This window comes from Heloderma suspectum, chromosome 3 (genome assembly GCF_057233095.1).
Source record: "Heloderma suspectum isolate Gila_16-S chromosome 3, 16-S_ref, whole genome shotgun sequence".
Classification (NCBI taxonomy): Eukaryota; Metazoa; Chordata; class Lepidosauria; order Squamata; family Helodermatidae; genus Heloderma; species Heloderma suspectum.
The window spans coordinates 5,927,260-5,950,747 of record NC_139460.1 but is presented as its reverse complement, the minus strand read 5'-3'; the positions used below and the strand labels follow the sequence as shown (position 1 = coordinate 5,950,747).

General features: G+C 50.6%; 1 protein-coding gene across 2 annotated transcripts in view; it reads left to right on the top strand.

Annotated features, from left to right (window-relative positions):
* Positions 1-208: 208 nt before the first annotated feature.
* The window catches only part of PLEKHB1 (pleckstrin homology domain containing B1), a 45,947-nt gene continuing 22,667 nt past the window's right edge, over positions 209-23,488 (top strand). Inside the window, exons 1-4 of one of the 2 annotated variants that reach the window (XM_084841585.1) lie at positions 209-289; positions 3,060-3,120; positions 9,796-9,948; positions 21,754-21,856. In XM_084841585.1, the coding sequence (XP_084697711.1) occupies positions 3,084-3,120; positions 9,796-9,948; positions 21,754-21,856 (293 nt within the window). In that variant the 5' untranslated portion in view covers positions 209-289; positions 3,060-3,083. Of the gene's footprint in view, positions 290-507; positions 778-3,059; positions 3,121-9,795; positions 9,949-21,753; positions 21,857-23,488 lie in introns of those variants that run through there. The other variant, XM_084841586.1, reaches the window with a different exon arrangement.

Here is a 23,488-nt window from a genome sequence, read left to right as displayed (position 1 = left end):
GGGGATATTTCTCCCTTGAAATGCCTGCCAGCCAGACTCATGCAGCCCTGGGCAAGGGGCCCTCTGGTGGGTCCCCTCCTCAATCAGTGGCCCCCCTGGGCTTTTCCTGCTGGTGGCAGGCAGAAGCAGTAGATGCCACACCAGGTGCCTCGGTCTGGCGGCCATTTTAATTTCCCACAGTACCCCAGAGTTGTGTTGCATTACAGACACTGTGGGAAATCACCGCAGTTGGATCTCAAAGTGCGGCTGGGAGAGTCTTGCGACTGGGGGGCCCTGCTGGCGCACCCAGGCATGCCGCGTGCTGGCGCCGGCACGGGCCCCTGGGCTTCTCCGGAGGCTGGGGGGAAATGCATTTATTTCCGGGGGCTCGTGGAACACCGTCAGAAGAGGTTTCCCTGCAGCCGGGCTGCTTTGCCGGCAGGGCCAGTTAATCTCCTCCTGGTTTCACGACTGCCGCTGCGCCGGTGCCCACTGGGCCTCTGGAACCCGCCCCAGCCCCTCCGCCTCGGGGAAGGGGCGCGCGAGTCTGCGGATAAAGCGGCGCCGGGGGATCCGCGCTCAGGGCGACGCGGCCGGCCAGAGCGGCGCTGGAACACGGCGGGGCCTCCTCCGCGCCGCGCCGCGCCGGCCTGGCTGGCTGGCGCCCCGGGGCCGCCACGGCTGCGGCGGAGCAGCGACGCCGGGGCCGGCTCCGCCGGGCGTTCCTGTTCCCGAGGCCTGGCGTGAGGGGCCCCGTGCGCCCCCGCCTTGGGGCGCCGAGCCGCCTGCTGCCCTTCTGTAAGCCGGCCGCCGGAGCGTCGGGCTGATGCGCCGAGGCGGCCCTGGAGAGCGACGCGCGCGGCGCGGCGCGGCGGACGGATGCGGAGCCCGCGCGCGCTTCCCGCCGCGTCTGCGGGACAAAGCCCGGGCCCGGTGGCCGGTGGCCGCTGCCCGCAGCGCCCCTCCCGGGCCCGAGGCTGCGAAGACGAGAACCGGGGGGCCGGGCAGGCCCCGGCGGGCGACCCCCTCCGCCCCGGCGCTCGCCCAGCGGCGGAGGGCGCAACGGACGCGCGCGGCCGAGGCCCAGCAAGCGCGGGGGAGCCCAGGCCGGCGCGAACACCCGGCCCGCGGCGGGGAGGCGAGCGTCCCCCGCTCCCGCGTCCCGGGAGTCCACCGGAGTGACGGGCAGGTGGCGAGCCACAACTCCCAGGGCGCCGCGCGAGAAGACGAGCCGGCGCCGGGGGTGCCTGCTCGGGGCTCCATCTGCCCAGCGGGCTGGTTCGGCCGGCGCGCCAGCCCGCCCCGGAACGGCGGAGGCGGCGGAGCGCGCGGCTGCCCGGCGCTCCCTAGGTAAAGCGTCGGCCCGGGGCGCCGGCTGCCGTGGCCGGAGGGGCTGGGGGAGCGGAGGTGGGACGCAGTTTTCGTCCGCTGAGGGAGGGCGGCGGAGGCGGAATGCGCAGCGGTGTGGGGCAGCCAGTTTCTGGTACCCAGGAAGGCAGGCGCTGAAGCACCTGCGAATTTGCGCATCCTTCGGGACCTCTCCGGGATCCCAGCCGAAGCAAAAGGCAGCCCTGAATTGGCGATGTTGCCGCGGTTCCAGGCTTGCCTTGCCTTGCCTTGCCTTGCGCTCTAAGGATCAAGTATAGGCGATCCACCTGATCGAGAGCGAATCTGCCAGCCTCTTCATTCCAAGGGAAACGTTTCGTTATTGTCGGGATGGTGACAGTCTAAGGCAGTCAAGGTGCTTAACGAGGGGGAATGTAAAACTTCAATGTGAAACCTCGGTCCAGAAAACTTCAGAGTGCAACGGACTAGATAATTTAAGTGCTGTGTCCCAGTCTAGCATGGCCGTTTGTTTGGTTACCCATGCTGGTGAGCTTGAAAAAAAAGAAGAGTTTGTGTGTTCAGTGTATAACTGAAAGCTCCCACATAGCTGTTTATTTACATACACAAATAAATCCAGATAGAAACGTTGAGCATTTTCAGATGTTTTTGTTTACATCAGTCTCAGGACTTTGTTTTCTCCTTTTCAAAATTTCTCCCTCCCTTGCAAGTATTATCTGGGCAGGTGGCTCTGTGCATGTTTACTGGGAAACTAGTCCCACCGAGTTAAACGGGGCTTACTTGTTAAACAGGATAACAAGCCTATATTTTGCTTTTGTCCAGATCCTCTTGCATTTTGCTTTTAGAATGTTTTCATCTGTTTTAAGTCATTTAAAGCAGGTAGATTAAAAAGAACAAACCATAATTTATTCAGGATTACATGTGCTGTGATGGGTCCTATGAGTCTATATATCGGTGTGTTTCTTTCCCTTTGTGATCTGGCCACCCACTCAGTGCTCACTGTCTCGCAAGGGTGACCCACATCTCTTTGAGATACCTGAACACGATGCATCTCCTACTCTTGCGCTATCTGCCTGTGACCACATTTGCACTCTTTCGAAGACTCATGCTGAGTGTGTGTCTATGCAAATTAGCAAAATCATATGTTTTCAAACAGTTTGGTTTATTTACATGGGAGAGCTGCTGTTGAATGGGAAGTGGTGGGTGGGAGGGTGTTTATTCCCCCTTGCCTTGACTACGCTGCCTTCTCTTTATGAGTCTGACTGCATTTATAGCAAGGATCTCTGTACAGCCTTTTGAAGTGCAGCAAATGGGTGTTTGCAGTCATTCAGTACGGGAAATGAGTGGGGAACTTTAGGGAACATTCTAAAGTATTCTTTGCTTCAGGTATGTTCTAGATGGCTTCAGTTAAATATAGAATGGGAGTGCTAATCTCTAAATCCCACTGCGGGAAACCACCCCCCCCCCTGTAATTTACATAACAGAGATAATTCGAGAGGAGCACTTTAAAACTGGTTAGTGCAGACTTGTGCCTATATTTAGAAGTCCAATGACCCGAATGGCCACTCTTATTTCCTGACAGAAGCTTGCACGTGGCTGGAAAATTCCAAGTAGCTAAAACAAGTTGTTTTGGAGAGAGCTGATGAGTGACAGGGGTGGGGTGGGATGCACTGTGATGATGATTTAATAGTCTGAACTCCCTTCTTTTTCTTTCTTAAATTCTTCTGCCCGGATAGACTGGTGGAAAAATCTCTGCAGACATGGCCCTGTTGAAATGCGGCTGGCTCTGGAGGCAGAGTAAGTTGACTTGGGAAGGCCTGGGGTGGGATGGAGTAAGAGTCTCTCTGTCTTTGAGAGATGGGGAGGCGGCTGGCTTGTTGTTTTCCAGTGTTTGTTCTGTTTATGATGGGGAATTTGGGAGAAAAGTTAGGTTTTCTGCCTTTCTGTATTTGGGGTGACCAGGGAAGTGATTCTTGGCACAATCTGGATCCTGGGACCTTAGCAGCACAATCCTATTCACGTCTACTTGAGCATAGGTCTGATTGAGTTCAGTGAGGCTTACTCCCAGGTAAAGATGCACAGGATTGTAACTTAAAGAGACACTTGGTCCAGGGTCACTTTTTGTAGCCAAATCCTCTGTAAATCAGACCAAAATATCTCTGCATCCCAGAGGCATCTGGTTAACCTCACAGGGAAGCAAGATGTTGGACTAGATGGACTGGATCCAGATGGACTCTTTTGATGTTCTGATGACCTTTCAACACCTGAAGCAGAAAATCCAAACTGCACCCCTCCCTCCGCAGTTGGCTTCCCTTTAATGATACCTCCAAATTTGTCACTTCAGGTGGACCACTTTGACCTGCCTAATAGTAGGGCCAGCCAAGAAAAGTGGCATTTGGTCAGTTGAATTCATTGGTAGTTGTTGCAGAGATTCCCCCCTAATTTGTAAAGATTTACCAGGAACTGCTTGTGTGTCTTTAGGATTCTAATTAAAAGGGAGTTACTTTACTTGAAATAAGAAAGTAAAAATAAAACAAGAAAATCCAGATTCTTAGAATTTCATAAGGTGGAGCTGATTTATTTTTGGGAGACCAATTTTCATGTACAGCGCTTTGGGCTTGGGGTTCCATGGAAAAGCAGCACAAGCATTTAAATGAGTAAAATAAAGGAATGTTCCCTGTGCCGCTGTTTGGTGACTATTTTTTGCCAAGACTCACCTTGCCCCGCCCCTCACCACTCGAAATATCCAGAGCAGCCCTCCCCAACCTGGCACCCTCTGGGTGTTTTGGACTATGCTTCTCACCACTCCCAGGCTGCAAGGCTATGCTGGCTGGGGATGATGGGAATTGTGGTTCAACACATCCAGTTGGGGAAGCCTAATCCCAAGAATCAGCTGTGTTGGTTGACTGGCACAGATATCTTGGAATGGGCTGACTTACTGGATAGCGAAATCTTTATAGTATCCTCTAAAAAAATTAACCCTGTGGATAAAAAGGTGTGCTGCAGACTAAAGACATTTTTTGAGTGAAGATGCCTGTAGGCTGAAGGTGTCTTTCTTCCTAATGCATGTGTATTTGTCATGTCTATAAATAACAAGTAAAAGGAGAACCAAGTTCAGCGCCAGCCCTTGGCTTTGTGGGGTGCTTGGGCAAAAAGGCAGATCCCATGTTAGACATAATTAGAAAAGGAATTGAGAATAAAACTGCCAATATCACACTGCCCCTATACAAATCTATGGCACAACCACACTTGGAATGCTGTGTCCAGTTCTGGTCACCGCATGTCAAAAAAGATATTGTAGAGCTGGAAAAAGTGCAGAAAAGGGCAACTAAAATGATCCAGGGGCTGGAGCATCTCTCCTATGAGAGAAGGTCACAACAGCTGGGATTGTTTAGCTTGGAAAAAAGGAGGGTAAGGGGAGACATGATAGAGGTGTACAAAATTATGCATGATGTGGATAGGGAGACATTTTTCTCCCTCTCTCAAAATACTAGAACCCGGGGTCATCCTAAGAAGCTTATTGATGGGAGATTCAGGACATATAGAAGGAAGGACTTCTTCACACAGCGCAGAGTTAAACTATGGAACTTGCTGCCACAGGGTGTAGTGATGGCCACCAAACTGGATGGCTTTAAAAGGGGGCTGGAGAAATTCCTGGAGGAGAAGGCTATCAATGGCTACTAGTCCTGATGGCTCTGTCCTACTTCCAGTACCAGAGGCAGCATGTCTCTGAACACCAGTTGCTGGGGAATATGGGCAGGAGAATGCTGTTGCACTCTTGTCCTGCTTGTGGGTTTCCCATGAGCAGCTGGTCGGCCACTCTGTGAACAGAATGCTGGACTAGAGGAATCCTTGGTCTGATCCAGCATGGCTCTTCTTAGGTTCTTATGGTGTCCACAGTGGCCTGTATCCCTGAGCGCACCCATCTTCTCCTTTCTGCTGTTGCCGCTGCCCATTCCTTTGCCTTCTCATAACCATCAGAGGGAGAGTGCAAGGCAAGTGGATTTATCTCACTTTTGCGGAGGAGGAGGACAGGCAGTCACAGTGAAGAGGAGGAGGAGAAGGAGGAGAGTCATGGCACTCTGCGAGTCTGTGGCAGCCCCTGCAGGAGAGTGAGCCTTGACACGTGCCCAGTGATGCCCACCCCTGTCACCAGCCCTGACCGTGTTCACAATCTTTTTTCAAACTTCCATTATTTCTACATCTGTGCATCAGTATTTCAGGGGCTTAGTTGATTTTCTTCCCATCCCCATTTTGAGATAAATGGTTGTAGACTATTATGAAATAAACAAGCTTTTCTAATTGTTCCTCTAAAAGCAGGAAGAGTGGGGACTTGTCAGATCTCACTTGGGAGGGTGTTCTGTCCCTGCAGGGCCACCACTGAGATGTAGGGATGTTAGAGAAATCCAAAACAGAACCAAATGAGGTAGGATTTTTATTACTCCAACCTGCATATTCTGCAGCGGACTGGCTTCCCTCCTGTCGGGCAGGTTTTGTGGACTTGTGGACCGGTTTTTAACTTTCCTGAATTTTGCACAAATTTTGTCATAGAAAATGTGCAGAAGAAAACACCCAGCCAAAAATGTGCATTTCTCCCATAGGCTAAAATGCACATTTGGGGGGGATTTGCGCATCTTCGCACTTGCGAAAATACACATTTGGCAAATGCGAACTTGCACAAATTCGGAAACAAAAAAAATCTGATTCGGTTGATGGGAGGAGGATGGACCGAAAGATGTGTGACAATCTGGGAAACATGGACAGAACAGATTTTTCACAATCCATACATCCCTACTGAGAAGGCCCCATTCCTGGTACCTACCAAATGTACTTCCAGTAGGGACGAGCCACAGAGCAGAGCTTCCAAAGCTGATCATACGGCTTGGGCAGGCCCCTTTGGGCAAAGGCAGTCCTTCCAAGATGTTAATGGCTTTAAAGGTCAAATAGCATTTTTAATTGGGCCTGGAAATGGACCAGCACCCGGTGGATGTAAAATCAATGTAATGTGCTCCAACAGACACTCTGGCATTGCATTCTGCATCAGTTGCAGTTTCTGAACCCTCTTCAAAGGGGGCCCAAGATAGAGATTGTGGCGGTCATGTCCTTATTTACCGCATTGACATCTTGGCCTTTCTGCCAAGGCCTGCAAGGTGGCTTACCAGCTAAAAGACAAGAAGAAGACGAAGAAGAAGGAAGAAGAAGGAAGACGAAATAATCACACAAGACAAAATCATAAAGCCACCCACTGGTCTCCAGCTGTTGGTGGTCATGCCAGGGGGCGATGGCTTCCATTGTCCGGGCCTGGGCCACTCCTCTTTTTCTGTTTACATGGAAGTAGGCCCATAGATTCCAGTAGAACTCGAGAAGGTGTGCTGAGGGCTGCAGCCCAGGCAGTGTTTTGTACTGAACCGCTCTGCTTGAGGGATTCTCCACCTGAATAACTGCTGGACCTACTGAGGCAGAAACCTTGTCTCTCCACTCCCGTCAAAGCCTGACCATCTGCTGCCAGTCACTTTCTCCAGACACTTGTACAAGCGAGAACAACGGGATGGTTCTCTTTGCAGTGGCTCATATTTATGATTTTCTTTCTTTCTTATTATTTATTAAAGGTGCAATCCCATGCATGTTTAGACAGAAAAAAGCCCTATAATTCCCAGCATTCCCCAGTCAGCCATGCATGGGTTTGCACCTTAAATGTATTTCCTTCCTTTCCACCCAAAGTGCTGCTCCAGGCGGCTGGCCTGGGCGACCCGCATCCTCTTTTACAGAGGACAGCCCAGTTCTAGTCTGAAGATAAAGAGCCATAAGAACGGTTGTCCATCCACGCTTGTACGCCTGGGTTGCAGACTCGCATCTCAAACCAGGCGAGTGTGACATCATAGAACACCTTCCTCAACCTGGTGCCCTCAGGTTGTGTTGGACCACACCTTCTAGCATCCCCCCGCCAGCCAACATGGCTGCAGGGGGGAATGCTAGAAGGTGTAGTCCAACACATCTTGAGGGCACCAGGTGGGGGAAGCTGTCATAGAACATAGGAGGCTGCCTTATCCTGAGTCAGAGCGTTGGTCCCCCGAGGTCAGCCTTCTCCCGCTACAGCTCCCAGCATCCCTGTCCATTGGCCATGGCAGCTGGGGCTGATGGCTGCTGAAGTCAAGAAACACTAGCGGGCACCAAATTGGGGAAGGCTGATCTAGGTCATAAGAATATAAAAACCGTGCTGGATCAGACCAAAGGCCTTCCTAGAGCAGCATTCGGCTTGCACAGTGGTCAACCAGATGCCTGTGGGAAGCCCACAAGTTGGGCATGAGTGCCACATCCCCCCCCCCCCACTGGTATTCAGACGCATGCTGCCCCTGATACTGGAGGTACTATATAGCCATCCTGCCTAGTAGCCACTGATAGCCTTCGACAGCACAGTATTGTCTGCACCACCTGACCGTGGCTCTCCAGGGTTTTCAAGCAGGCGCCTTTCTCTGCCCGATCTGGAGATGCTGGGGATGGAATCTGGGACCTTTTGCATCCAAAGCAGGAGCTCTGCCATGGATCTGTGTCCTTCCCTAGCCACAAAACACTTTGCCTGCCTTTTGTTTTCCACACTACCCTTGTGCATCTGTTACGTAGTGACGAGGTGAAGAGATGAGTCCCCCAGATTGCCTTGTGGGTCATTCATAGATTACAGGGTTCGTCTGTGGCAGTGTGAATATAAAAAACTGGAGCAAATTCAAAATAACATACATATTGTTGTACACAAAACAAGTATCCTATATCATAAACATTCAACCAATAGAGTTAAGAACATAACATAACATCAGACCAAGAGTCCATCTAGTCCAGCATTCTGTTCACACAGTGGCCAACCAGATTTCGTCCGGGAACCCACAAGCAGGGCATGAGCGGAACAATGCCCTCCCACCCATGTTCCCCAGCAACTGGGGTACATAGGCTCACTGCCTCTGGTACTGGAGGTGGCATATAGCCATCAGGACTAGTAGCCATTCATAGCCTTCTCCAGGAATTTGTCCAACCCCCTTTTAAAGCCATCCAAACTGCTGGCCATCACTACACCCTGTGGTAGCAAATTCCGTAGTTTAACTCTGCTGTGTGAAAAGGGACTTCCATCTATCTGTCTTGAGTCTCTCACCAATCAGCTTCATAGAAGCTGGCTGGGGCACGCTGGGGATTGTAGGACTATTTCCTGTCTAAACATGCATAAGATTGCACCCTGAGCCAATCCACATCTTTAGTGTTAACTAAACCATTGAAAAACAACGCTGCATGTTGGGAAGGAAACTACTGATGTGACAAAAATTAGTAAGTGGCAGGCAGTTCATGAGAAGCTTATCCCACTTGGAAGCGTGAATTGTTTTACAGTACATACTCTTCTTCTTGTGGGAAGAGAGATGGCTCAAAAGTTGCTGTTCTGGCTGGAATTGTTAGGTCACTTTCAACTCTCTGCAGCCTCTTGACTTGCCCCTTGAACTTGCTAATAATAATAACAACAACAACTCAGTGGTATCACCTTATGGAACATATGCGGACAGACTATAAGGCTACAATCCAATACACACTTCCCTTGAAGTTAGTCCTATTGAACACAGTGGGACTTACTTCTGAGTAAACATGTATTGAGTTGTACTGTAAGCTATGTAGGACCTGTGACTTGTATTGTGGCTGAACATATGAGGCTGCATTACACTGAGTCAGACCAATTGCCCCATCTGACCTACTCAGGTAGAGACAGGGCTTTCCGCATCACCTGCTACCAGATCCTTTTAACTGGAGATGTTGGGATTGAACTGGGAATTTTCTTCATGCAAACCAGGTGCTCTTACCTCCTGACATGCATATGAACTCCTTCACTGCTTCATTCATTCCTGCAGTGCTCCAGAAGCAGCTACCATCCCTCTGTCTGCTGCTCATCTGAGAAAAGGAAAATATTAATGCACCTATTTAAGGCAAAATGTTTCCCTTTCTCTCTCTCTCTCTCTCCTTCTTGCTCTTCAGCGAATGGACCTGGCATCAGGCCTCTTTGTCATGTCAAAGGAGTGGTTGGCTGGGGATAGTTGATATTGGAGTCCGTCTCTTTAAAAACAATCTAGCAGACAAGGCAGAATAGGAGAGGAAGCAACTGGGATGTGGAATCAGCAAACCGAGGGCACGATCTCCTGAGGATGTCACCCAGTTGAAATGAATGGGGACTGAGTGGGCACACGCCCATTCATTTCGATGGGGCTTGCACAGGCAACATTCTCAGTGGATCGTGCCCTTGGTTATGATGCAGAAATCTTACTGCTGCAGAGTTGGGTCAGGATGATGGAGCTGGGCTAGGAATATGTAAATAAACGGACGCAGTGACCTCTTAGCTATACCGAAGGGCTGGCAAAAAAGTCTTTCATTAGCATTCTGCTCTCTAGACTCATTTCATCTCCTCTTCTTCACACACCCGTTTTCCCCCCTTCCTGGCTTGTCCAGGCTCCATTCTGCGGCGCTGGAAGAGAAGCTGGTTTGTCCTGTGGGTGGACGGCAGCCTCGTCTATTACCATGACGACACTGGTCGTGATGTGGATGGCCGGATCAACATCAGGTTCAACTGCAGGGATGTCAAGACAGGGCGCGAGTGCCGTGGTGAGTGTGCGCGCCGCATGTTCAACCATTCCGGCAGCAGGCCTGTTCACACAATGCAGCCAGCCGCTGGATTAATTCACCCATGGGCTGCCTTGATGTGCACCGGCTGCCATTTTGCATACGCAAACCATGGCAGGCCTGTGCCACAGTCTGTTGTACGAACTCGGCCGGGGTGAGTGGATGGCATGGTTAAGAAACCACCCACAACCCTAAAATGGGCCATGAGCTGTGGGTGGCTTGTTAACCACGCCAACAACCCTGGCCGGGTTTGCATGAGACAACAAGCTGCGGCATGCCCCAGCTGCAACTTGCATATGCAAAATGTCGGCTGGCGCATGGCATGGAGCCCCTGCAGGTGAATTAACCCACAGTGGCTTCCTGTGTTGTGTGAACCAGGTCAGTGCTTTGATCCATATCGGCAAACCAGTTTTCTTTTCTTCTTCTCCGGGAGCAGGCCTTCTGTCACGCGAACGGGTCTTAATTGCCCATTCAGGACCAGGCCACCCCAGAATACTTTGTAGTACAACAGGGAACAATGGATTGTGGATGGGGATGAGGATTGCAGCTAAGCTCAGAGGGGACCGGGAAGTCTCAGGGGGTTGGCCGATCCCTGCTAACAAAAAAGTGCTGGTGCTGCGTCCCTGGAAACCCTGGCTCCTCTACCCCGCTCTGTGCGTGCGTGCGTGCATGCGCGCGTGTGTGTTCTATGATCTTGCAATGGCGTTGTTCAAATGTATTTTTTGCACTGGGATCAAAACACAGCCTTGTGGGAAATCACAGCTTTTTCTTAAAGCAAGTTGTCAAGCCTGTGAAGATAGGTTGTAAAACAGGGCTGGAGCAAAACAGGCTATCCCTTTTCCTGAAATCTTGATAGGCCTCCAACCTGGAGGGCCTTAAACCACGCGGGGAGCAGACTCAATTAGCAAAGCTCCCTGCTGCAGATGTTCAGCCGCAAACACGTGGAAGGCCGCAGGGACGGCAACAGAGGGCAGGACCCACAGTCTTAGCGCTGCCCTTCCTCTTGTGCGATGGTAATTGTGTGGGTGGGAGAATGCCTGAATAGGGCTTGTATCCCAAAGCCATCTGGTTTTATTCAATTGCCATGGGGGCTAGGAGATTATTTTTCTCTCTCAGGAATTCAGAGGGGTTTCTATACATCTGGGATCGCACCACCTCCTGGTTGAAATCAGTGGAGGCTGGTGGCTGCGATGTCAGGGGGGCAGTGAATCCACTCCAGGTTTCAGTCAGAACTCTACAGGAGTTATGCAAGCTATCCACACCTTGGAGGGCTCCTTTAGAGTTCTGACTGGTTCTGACTGAAACCCAGAGTGGATTCACTGCCCCACTGACATCGGAGCCTCCACTTGTTGAAAGACTGGGCCGATGTTATGGTTTTGCCCAGAGGAGAAGTTTCCCACTCTTCCAGAAATGTCCTTTTTTGTCCATGTACTTTTTCCTGAGAATTCCAAATTGGGAGGAGAGGGTCTTTCTGCACGGTAGAGATTCTCTACTCGTGCAGAAAAATCCCGCCGTGTCCTAGAATTCTAGGGTTGGAATCTAGCCTAAATCCCTGAAGGTGCAGGGAATAATCCACCACTGCAGCAGAAATGTCCCGCTTCTTCTCTCCAGAGCTCCCCACAAGCCAGTGGAGGCTGCTGGCTCCGATGTCAGTGGGGTGGTGAATCCATTCCGGGTTTCAGTCAGACCAGTCAGAACTCTGAAGGTTGCACTGCACCTTGGAGAGTTCCTTTAGAGTTCTGACTGGTTCTGACTGAAACTCGGTACGGATTCACCACCCCACTGACATCGGAAACACCAGCCCCCACTGCCCCAGGCACTCTGGGCAAGGGCAGAGTTCCTAAAATTATCCGGCTGAGAGCGGGAGCTCTGTCTCCTTGATCCCCACCTCCTAATGTCATGTTGCCTCATCTTACGGCCTTAGCAGTTTCAGGCTCTTCCAAGGCTGAGGAGAGCCACTGAATGTCCTGGGTGCAAGATCTGCTCCTCTCCTGCCCTTGTGTTTTAATTTGGCAGTCGCTGCATCTCCCTCTTCCTTCCTTCCCCCAACCCCTCTGTTTGTGTTGCTCTTGTACTGCCTGGTACCACAGTGAGGAGTTACCAAGAGGCATTCTCTTGCGGACAATTGACAGAAAGAGTCCCAACAGGGGGCTGCTTCATAAAGCACAGAGCTCCTTTCTGAGCCTTCCAGAGGTGATCATGCAACCCGCTGCAGTTGTACAGCTGCCTGTCTGTATCCAGCTAAGTCCCTGTAGGCTTGAGGTCCCAGGCTATTGACACATGATGTTCAATAAACTTGCAAGCAATTTGTTCATCTTTTTATTTTTGCTCCCTGGCTACAACTAGGGCTGCAAAGAATTTGTGCGAAATAATGATCCGAGCCTGGCTTTTGTTTGCCAGAATCTAGTTTATGTTTTCCAGTGTCATTGCTTTCAAATGTTTGAACAAGAGCTAACGTTTAATTGAGTGAGTGAGAGAGAGAGAGAGAGAGAGAGAGAAAGAAAGTCCTTTGAATTTGAATTGCAGAAGTGGAAAGAGTTTGAACTTCCAAAAGTCCTGTTTGGAATCCTGATATTTCCCTGCATTTGTGTGAAAGTTGCTTTGCTCTCGATAGGATGCCTTTTGAGGATGCTTCATCCACAAGTTGGAAAGTCTCTAGGCAAATTAAATTTATGATACTGCAAGAAAAGCTTTTATAGGCTGAGATTCGAGACCACGCCTACTACGGGTCCAGAAAGATTGCTTATAAAAGGCCCAACTAAGAAACCTGCCTTTTCTTTTGGAGGCTGAATGAGAAGGAGAAATGTCTTCTTCCAGTCAGGCAAGATTCTGAGGGGTGCTGAGTGGCTCCCCCCAAATGTTCCCAGCTACCTCATTTGTTTCCCCAGCTTTCAGTCACAGTTTTTTAAAAACCAGCTCCAGGTTTCTGGGGGCCCTTGGGCAAGACCTCCTCCCTGGGCCCCCTCCCTCAGCGAGTCCGCCTTCGCACCGCCATGGCCACCATCTCCTCCTCTTTCTCAGCACCGTTCCCACTTGCGTGCTTGGCAGACAGAGGGCCCGGGAGCAAGCGGGCTGCGACGCCTCCTCCTCCTCCTCCTCAGCTCCGCTCTTGTCTGGGCCAGAGCAAGAGGCAGGGGCACCAGCAGGTGCCAGGGGGAGGAGGAGGTCTGCTCGACTGGGCAGAAAACAACAGAATGAAATGTAATAGGGATAAATGCCAAGTTCTGCACCTAGGAAAAAACCAAATGCACAGTTCCCAGATGGGGGATACGTGGCTCAACAATACTACAAGTGAGAAGGATCTTGGAATTGTTGTAGATCACAAGCTGAATATGAGCCAACAATGTGATGTGGCTGCAAAAAAGGCAAATGCTATTTTGGGTTGCATTAATAGAAGTATAGCTTCCAAAGAGAGCTTCGGCTGTGGGAGGTATAGAAATGAAATAAATAAAATAAAATAAATAATAAAATCCTGGGAAGTACTAGTCCCCCTCTACTCAGCACTGGTTAGGCCTCATCTGGAGTACTGTGTCCGGTTCTGGGCGCCACACTTTAAGAAGGATGCAGACAAACTGGAGAGGGTTCAGAGGAGGGCAACAGAGATGATCAGGGGACTGGAAGCAAAGCCCTATGAGGAGAGACTGAAAGAACTGGGCATGTTTAGCTTTGAGAAGAGAAGACTGAGGGGAGATAGGATAGCACTCTTCAAGTACCTGAAAGGTTGTCACAGAGAGGAAGGCCAGGATCCCTCCTCGAGCATCCCAGAGTGCAGGACACGGAATAATGGGCTCCAGTGACAGGAAGCCAGATTCCGGCTGAACATCAGGAAAAATGTCCTGGCTGTTACAGCAATACGACAATGGAACCCATTCCCTAGGGAGGTGGTGGGCTCTCCCACACTGGAGCCATTCAGGACGAGGCTGGACAGCCATCTGTCAGGGATGCTGTGACTTGGGCTCCTGCACTGAGCAGAGGGTTGGACTCGATGGCCTTGTTGGCCCCTTCTTACAATTCTGTAATTCTATGATTCTATGACTTTCGCCCACATTCAAGTTCTTTTCAGTCTCAACTTCTTTTTGTCCTGAATATGGAGAACTTTGCAAATTTTGGTAAATTCTCATCAAAGCCAAACTGAAACAAAATTCTTACCCATCCCTAGCTGCCTTGGATTCATTTTTGACAAAAGGCAGGATCTGCCTTTTTAAGCACAGACCAAAAGTGGATGGGAGATCATTTCCAGCAGCAGGCAGCACAAGCGCGGATCAGGCTTCCTGAGGAGCCAGCAGCTAGTGCCTGCTGAACGCTACCGGCTGTGGCAATGCGCCGATATGCCAAAGGGCCTCCAGACGCTTCTGGCAGCTGCTAATACTTTGATGATAACAACGGCAGAATGCAAGTGGGCGCCCAATCATGGAACCCATTCTATCACGAAGAATGATACTATCATACTATCAGTATCACGATATCCCCAATAAGAAAGTCCACGTTACTAAAAACAGCATCCAGTCCGCCACGTATCAGCTGGGTTGACCCTACACTACAACTTTTTAAATTGGGAAGTCTTGCAAAAGAGTGGCTGGGAGAGCAATTTTGCCAGGCTGACTACATTTCTTAATTTCCCAATAAGAATATCTGGAAACCTTTTTGAAGTTTCAGCATGTCTAATGTTAGGCCACGTTCTTTCATGGTTTTGACCAGTGGAAGCGGATGGCTCCGATGTCAGTGGGGCAGTGAATCTGCTCTGGGTTTCAGTCAGAACCAGTCAGAACTCTAAAGCAGCCCTCCAGGAAGAACCTCTGTCCCAAACTCAGTCAAGGTCAACAGAGCACTGAATGAACTTGCTTTTTCCACCACTTTCGCATTCCAGCATTTATATGGGTTAACCGAGAATCTTACTTTGTGAGGAGATTTGCCTTGACCAATGTGCTGTGACAAAGCTGAGCACCTAGATCTCTCCCAATATTCATTTCGAGAGCACAGAAGACATAAGTGGGTAGTCCATTAGAATATACAGATGATATGGCAGAGAAAATGGCTCCTTGGGGTTGCTGAGAGCAACTCGGGTATCTCCTCTTGGAGGTTAGCAACCACCAGGGCTAAAAGTGGTGAATGACGAATGACTTCTTTGTGCAGTCCGGTTGAGGAGGATATTTTATTTAAATATCGTAAAAGAAATCCTAAGTACATGTCACTTTATTGGCTCACATTTATCTCTTTTTTCTACCGTGGCCTCTCTCTTCCCACCCATGTCCTTGTATTCCAACACTGTTAAAGGTTAGACTGCAAGTTCCTCAGGGCAAGGAGATGTTTGTGTGCTTATGTTCCTCTGTGAAGAATCATGCCATTGATGGTTCTATATGGCATGAAAATTTCAGACACCAGGAAATGTGCTTTTTATTTATTTACTTTGCATGCCCCTTGTAATATGTGGCTTAGCTCACTGGACTGATTTGCCTAGACATGTTGGACTGCAACTCCCATAATCCCCAGTCAGCCTTGATCACCAGCTATGCTCTCGTCGTCCTCTTTATCACATGATAGCTGTATTCATAAAGCCCCTACGTTACACTACGCTTGCACCATTTATGCAGTGGCAGATGGGTTCTGCTGTTGAGAGACGGTGTGGTGTAGCGGCCAGACTAGAACTGGGGCGACACAGGCTCAAACTCAGCCATGGAGCTCGCTGGGTGACCTTGGGGCAGTTCCTGCCTCTCAGATTAGCCTACCTCACAGGGCTGTTGTGAGGATAAAATGGAGGGGCAGAACCATGTGCACTGCCTGCAGCTCCTCAGAGGGAAAGCGGGCTATAAACGTGCCAAATAAAAAGCACACGGTGATCTGAATCATATGGGCTGATTTTTATCGGTTGTAATGCAAGGGGTCCCACCTTAGCGCTGGTGGTTAGGCTACGACAGCCTCCCCCAGCGTGCCGCCCTGCAGATGTTTTGGACTACCATTTCCATCAGCCCTAGCCAGGTTGGACAGTGGTCAGGGATGATGGGAGTTATAGTCCAGCACATCTGGGCGAGGAAGTGGTCTTCCAGCTCTATGATTCTAGTTATAGAAAGGGCATCTTCTCTCTCTTCCAACCCTGAGCAAATGCGTCTCCCTGACCCTTTTGGTCTCTTGAGGTCTAGAGACATTTTTGTTTGTCTTTTAACTTTGGATGGCACAAAATTGCTCCGGGGTCATGTCCCGAGTCTCACGCGGCCGCCCAGGGTTGGCCTGTGACATATTTGAGGGCCAAAGGCCAGCTGCTCCTGGTCAACAGTGGGACCCAATCCACTGGGGTGTTCTCAAACGCAAAGCCCATTGCAACGGGCAGGAGCTGCGCAGTGGTGCAGCAGATCTTTCTGTTTGCCAGTGGCGAGTTGGGGGAATTGAAGACTCCCCACCAGTGGCGGCTGGTGGCTCCGATGTCAGCGGGGTACTGCATCTGCTCCGGGTTTCGGTCAGAATCAGGCAGAACTCTAAAGGAGCTCTCCAAGGTGTGAAGCATTCTACTTGCGAGTCATTTTACTTCTGAAGCACCTTGGAGAGCTCCTTTAGAGTTCTGCCTGATCCTGACTGAAACCCGGAGCAGACTCACTGCCCCACTGACATCAGAGCCACCAGCCTCCGCTGCCCCCCCCCCCCCACCTGAGGATGCTGAGAATTCTCTGAGACTCCAGGTCTCTCTCAGAACCACAGTTCCAATAGCATAGCAGTTAAACTGACGTCCGAAACACAAGGGCTGGCGTGCCCTTGATGCCTTTTCACCTGCTGTTCAGTGCTCTTTGACATCAGTTTTCCCAGGCTCACCTCTTCCGTGTTCGGGGAAGAGTCTGTTGCTGCTGGGGGCAGCTGGGGCTTGAACCTCACAGTGGCTGTCTGACTGATTCCAGCTCTGTTGTTGTAGATTCCAGTCTTGAGGACTAGAGGCAGAGCTTCCTCCTGATTTTGAGCAGACCATTTGGATCCGCTGGGGCCCAGCTCTGCCTGGCAGCCCGGCCCTCTGCTCCAGATGTCTTCAGCCAGCCTTTGCCAACCTGGCGCCCTCCAGAAGTGTTGGACTGCAACTCCAACTGGCCATTCTGGCTGGGCATGATGGGAATGGCAGTCCAACCCATCTGGAGAGCACCAGGTTGGCAAAGGCTGCCTTAACCCTCATCCCAGACACAGTGGGTCTTGTCGGGGGGAAGAATGGGGAACCTGGGCGCTCTCTCTCCCCCCTCCCTGCATCTTTCAGGGCAGCGTCCTAATAATTTATCTGGCTCTATTTAAGCCTTGTTGATGTTGATTTCCCAGATTTCACGGCGAGGCCATAAAATCCAGACACATCTCTGTTTTGTGTGTGGCATCAGCCAAAAGCAGATGTCGGACGCGGCGTCTGCCTGTTAGTCCCTTCTCTGTCCCACTGGTTGTCTTTGAAATTTGCCCCATCTCCCAGGTGCCTCTGGGATCGTTGCCAGATCTTGAGTTTTCTTGTGGCTGCAGCAGGAGCCGCTGAGTCGGAGCTCCTTCCCAGGGGCCCAATTATTCCATCGGTTGCTCAGGTTGCAGCAGCAGCAGCAGCTGACCTGAAATGCAGGGGCATTTGGCTACCTTTCCTGCTCTAGATCAGTTCTTTGCTTTGTTCCAGACATTTTGCTTTTAATGCATGTGTGGTGGGTGGACCTTTTGGCTTTTGCACCTTGACCAATGTACTGGGCTGCCCCGTGGGAGATGATCTCTGAAAGTATTTTTGTGCCACACACGGCCAAGACTTTGGGCATTCCTGCTTTCATTTATGAAAACAAAGTTTCTAGACCTCAGCATTCTGGAAATGTTGGGAAAATATTTTCCAACATTGGGTGTGAAGCTTGAAAGCCCTCCTGGAACCTCAGCCATCGCAAGTGAGGTGACACGTGTGGTCTCTCTGGGGAGGGGGGCCCTGACTGCGGCACTCACGTTTCCAAATTAATAGTCATGTTTGTGGCTACTATTTTTAATTTGTTCTGAAGCTGGTTCACTGATGTGTGTCAATTGGCTTCAGCGTTGCCACCTCCCCTGCCTGGTGCCCCCATCTGCCTCATGCAACATCGTGCATGATGTAGCTGCCACGACAGAGTTGCAGCTCTGGGTTGCCACCCTTTTGCAAAACTGCAGCTGGTGGCATTTGCACTCGCGCGGGGCCTTGTGCCTGATCTTAGCCACATCTTGCTTTGCACTGCAGATCCTAAGGCTGTGCTTCTGTCAATTGCTCTTTTTCCTCCTCTTCCCTCCCCATTCCTCTTTCCTTGTGTGATGCGTCTTTTTAGATTGTAAGCCTGTAGGCAAGAGCTGTCTTGTTAAACAGATTATTTGTAAGCAGCTCACTCTAAAGCCTTTTTGGCTGAGGAGCAGCATAAAAATACTTCAAGTAAATAAATAAAATAAAACATAACTGAACCTACATTCCAAATTACTTCTTTCCTATTGAAGTGCTCATTATGTATGGAAAAACAACAAAGAGTCCTTTGGCACCTTAAACACTAACAGATTTGTTCTAGGGTAAGCGTTTGTGGACTATAGCCCTCTTCCTCTGATGCATGGAATATTATGGACAGAGAACACATAGAAAATAGGAACACAGGAAGCTGCCTTAAACCAAGTCTGACCCTTGGTCCGTTTTTCCCAGTGGTGTCGACACTGACTGGCAGCAGTGGCTCTCCAAGCTCTCCAAGGAGTTTTTCCAGCCCTACCTGGAGATGCTGGGGATTGAACCCGGGACTTTCTGCATGCAGAGAAGGGGCTCCACCACTGAGCCGCGGCCCCTCCTGGCGCTTATGCCAGAATAAATGTATTCGTGTTTACAGTGCCCCAGGACTCCTCAGTGTTTTTGCTGCAGTAGACGAGCACAGCTGCACCTGTGGAGATTATTTATGGTGGATCGGATGAGAAGCGGATTCAAACATACCTGCACTGTGGCAGCTGCACCACACAGTGTTTTTGGGGGTTAGGGTTACCCCTGCTGTGGGAGCACCCCCATGTTCAGTGCTTGAAATGCCTCTACTGAAGCTTAAGTTACTGGCAGTCAGAGGTTTAAGCTACCGTAGGCTGGCATTTTTTGTATCTAGGGTCTGACCCCTTTTGCCACTGGCCCCTTTGCCTTTGGTCTGGCACTGGAATGTGGCCCCCGAGAGCTTCTCTGAAATGGAATTCTGCCCTCGGGCTGAAAGAGGTTCCTCATCCTGGTGTTAGCTGTTGCAGCCAGTTTCTGTCATTCCATAGAACCCAGCGGGCAGCACCGCAGGAAGAGGACACACCGTGGTACAGGCAGTCTCCTGGGATGCCCTCTCCCACAATGCCTGGCTCTCCAAAAGGATCCCCTCAGAGCTCAGCATTTGGGCCCGGCTGGCTCTCTGAAGAACTGCACTGCCTGCTTTCTCTGGCAGACATGGCTCTATGGAGAGCCCGCCTGCCCTCTGGCTTGTGCCAGGAGAATTGTCAGCAGAACCACAAGGCAGGTGGCTGAGACCAGCTGCCCATCCTCAGAGTGGGTGGCTGTGCCAGAGAGCCCCGCCAGTCCCCCCCCCCGCCTGCTGCAGCAAGTGCTGCAGTAGCTGAGCAGCTGACAGGGCTCTCCAGAGCACCCGCTGGAGGTGGTGGCGACAGGCCCTCCTGGCAGGGATGGAGGGGGTAAGCGGCACAATTTGCCGCACCTCCTGCTTCACTGCCTAAAGCAGGGAGTCCACCCTGCTTCATGGGAGGGCTGGCCCTGCTTTGTGCCTTGTGGAAGCCTCTAGCTGCCCACTGTTGGAAACAAGATGCTGGGCTGGGTGGATCCTTGGACTGATCCAGGAGGGCTGCTCTTATGTAATAGTTAGTTAGTTTTATTTATATCCCAACTTTCGTAACAATCCTTTGTTAGGATTCAATATGAAGAACAAACAACAAGAAAATACAAGGAAGTGAATCTTATAAGAGTCTTATTAAACCAATAAACCAGCAGAGAAAAGAAATACTCAGCAGTAGATCCAGTCCCATTCATTGCAGTGGCATCAAGCTGCTCATAAATGCCAGGGTAAACAAATGAATCTTAGCCTGGCGCTGCAGTGTTGGTAAAGTTGGCGCCAGGCACAGCTCTTGCAGGAGGACATTCTGAAGTCAGGGTGCCACCCAGAGAAGGTCCTACCTCATGTCACCACTGGATGTACTTTCCCTAGTGGCGGGATGATGAGACAGATGTCCTCCACGGTTCTCAGAGCATGGGCAAGTTGGTACAAGGAGATATCTGGCTCCCGGGTTGTTTAGGGCTTGGTAGGCCAACACCAGCACCTTGAATTCATCCCAGAAACACATAGGCAACCAATCTGTTTCGGGATCAGTGCAGTTGCAACAACAGCACACTGCCATCCTCTGCCTTCCCCATCTCTGTGGGTCAACTCACTTCTGAAAGTTCACATTCTGTAAGCCTTGAAACACTTGAGCTATGTGCCATGCGGCGTTTAGAAGGAACAGGCAGGATGATAACCCCTTGATTAATTACAAGATTGTTTGACTCTGACATTGATCTTGGGCAAAGTAATGAAAAAGCTCCATTAATAAAGACATTACAACTAGACATCTTCATCAACATTTTCAACACAATCTAATGAACAGTAGACCTGATTAAGCAAAAGCACCCTTTATTGTTTCCTTTAATATGATCACATTTAGTCGATTGCTGGTTCCTTGCTTCTCTTTCCAGGAGATGGGAAGTCCAGGGGCAGCTTGTACAGGATCTGGGTCCTTTTGGCAAGTTAGCTGTTTCCGGTATTTGGGGATCCCATTCTCCGTCCATAACTGTTCTCCAACAGGTTTCAACGTTTTCCTCTCTGCTCTTCAGTGGTCCCCTTTTGAATGGCATTTCACATTTTAACTTGCTGATAGCTTCTCAAAGAGGCTGAGGTGGCCTACACAATTAAACCCCTCCTTTCTGAGGGAGCTGCCTTACTCTCTGGGTGTGCTCCACACTCATCATCTCTGCCCAGGCAGTCCAAGCTGTGCTGTGAGAAAAGCTGGCTTTTGCCATCTGTGTTGTTGAATGATGCAACTTGAACAACTTTGCACGCATTTCTTCTTTTTCTTTTTGTGCACAACCCTGCAATGCTTATCAGTTTAGACAGGGTTGGGCAACGCAGGCCGTGCAGGCAGCATGCGGTCCTGGGAGGCTGCCTGTGTGGCCCACTGCAAGAACCTCCCCCCGCAATCCCCCTCCCTGCCACTGCTGCCACCACCACCACACCAGGTGAGTGAGGAAAGTCATCCCCACGCACCCTTTTTCCCAGAAAAGTCGAGCTCCCCACAGCCTGCCAGGCTCTCAGGAGCTTGATTCTGCAGGGAAACAGTTCCTGTTTAGCTAATCAAGGGGAAGGGCAAGGAGGGACAGAAATCCCTGAATATCTCCTTCAGCCATCTGTCTGGACTCTGAGACATCAGCAAGCATTGCTGGTAGATTTCCAAGCTTAGCTTCACTGCAATACGGTCTAGAAACTTGCTTGTTAAACATCGAAGCAGTGCTGCACTCCCATAGAATTGTACAGTCCGGCTTGTAGCGTAGGAACACGGGCAGCTGCCTTAGACCAGGTCAGGCTATTTCTCTGTCTAACCCAGCACTGCCCACACTCTCCGGGTCTTGGGCCCGGCCATGCCGCTTGGGATCCCTTAAGCAGAGGTGCCAAAGATTGTCTGAGGGCTCTTCTGCCTGGGAAGCTGATGGACGACCACTTGGCTGCAGAGCACGGCCTGCTGTACCCTCACTCTTACCTGCTGTGTGTGTCTCTGTCTCCTCCTTTTGCCTTCCAGACATTCAGCCTCCAGAAGGGAAAACCCGCGAGTGTCTGATGTGCATTGTGCAAAGGGATGGCTCCAAAACCATGCTGTGCGCCGAGAGCGAGGACGATGCCGTGTAAGTCATTGCAGGGTTGCGTTTCCACTGGGTGAGGCCGTGACCACAAGCCAAAGCTGTCGATGATGTAGGTCTGTCAAGACACAGCATGATGAGGAATAACCAGAATCCCATTTTACAGGTGGACGACTGAGGTGTAAACTTGCCCAAAGCCACCAGAAGAGCAGCAGCTTTAAATAGCTCCAGTCCCTCATTATCTCTGCCTCGGCCTTCCCTCGGTAGTCCTCCTCTGAGCTGTGCCGGCCCTCGGTGGGTTGTCTCAGGGCTCCTGCTGAGGCCTCCTGGGCCAGCCTCCCCCCAACCCAACATTCTCCACATGTGTTGGGCTATTTATTTTATTTAATTTATTTAATTTATTTCATTTCTATACCGCCCAATAGCCGAAGCTCTCTGGGCAGTTCACAAAAATTAAAACCAAACAGCACACAATAAAACAATTTAAAATATATAGAACATTAAAACCACAATATAACAATACAACCACAATAACACCTAGCAGCAGTGCAGGAGTTTAAAATACAGATTTAAAACAGCAAAGCTAAAAGTTTAGAAAGCTAAAATGCCTGGGAAAATAAAAAGGTCTTCACCTGGCGCTGAAAGGAATACAATGTAGGTGCCAGGCGAACCTCACTAGGGAGCTCGTTCCAGAGCCGGGGTGCCACAGCAGAAAAAGCCCTCCTCCTAGTGGCCACCCGCCTCACTTCCTTTGGCAGGGGCTCACGGAGAAGGGCCGCTGATGATGACCTTAAGGTCTGGGCAGGCACATATGGGAGGAGGCGATCCTTCAGGTAACCTGGCCCCAAGCCGTTAAGGGCTTTGAATGTTAACACCAGCACTTTGAATCGGGCCCGGAAATGGACTGGCAGCCAGTGCAGCTGGAAAAGTACTGGCGTAATATGAGCTCGCAGGCCAGTCCCTGTTAACAATCTTGCTGCCCTATTTTGGACCAGCTGAAGTTTCCGGACCGTTTTCAAAGGCAGCCCCACGTATAACGCATTGCAGTAATCCAGACGAGAAGTTATCAGAGCATGGATAACTGTAGCTAGGCTATCTCTGTCCAGATAAGGGCGTTATCTGGGTTAAGCCGCTGAGAGGTCCAGGAGAATCAACAGGGTCGCACTCCCCCTGTCCCTCTCCCGGCAGAGGTCATCCCACAGGGCGACCAAGGCAGTTTCCGTTCCAAAACCAGGCCTGAAGCCCAATTGAAATGGATCTAGATAATCCGTTTCATTCAAGAGTGCCTGGAGCTGTCCTGCAACCACCCGCTCAAGCACCTTGCCCAGGAAGGGGATGTTGGCCACTGGCCTATAATTGTTAACATCCTCTGGGTCCAGGTTGGGCTTTTTCAGGAGTGGTCTAATTACTGCCTCTTTTAAAGCGGCAGGCACCACTCCCTCTCTCAAGGAGGAATTTACAACCTCCTGGACCCAGCCGGACAACCCCTCCTTGTTTGATTTAATAAGCCATGAAGGGCAAGGGTCAAGCACACAAGTGGTCGATCGGACTTGGCCAAGCGCCTTGTCCGCATCCTCAGGCCTCAGTAACTGAAACTCATCCAATAAAACTGGACCAGACGGTGCTCTGAACGCCTCTACCAATGGAGTATTGTACCAATACTACAACTTCCAGCAC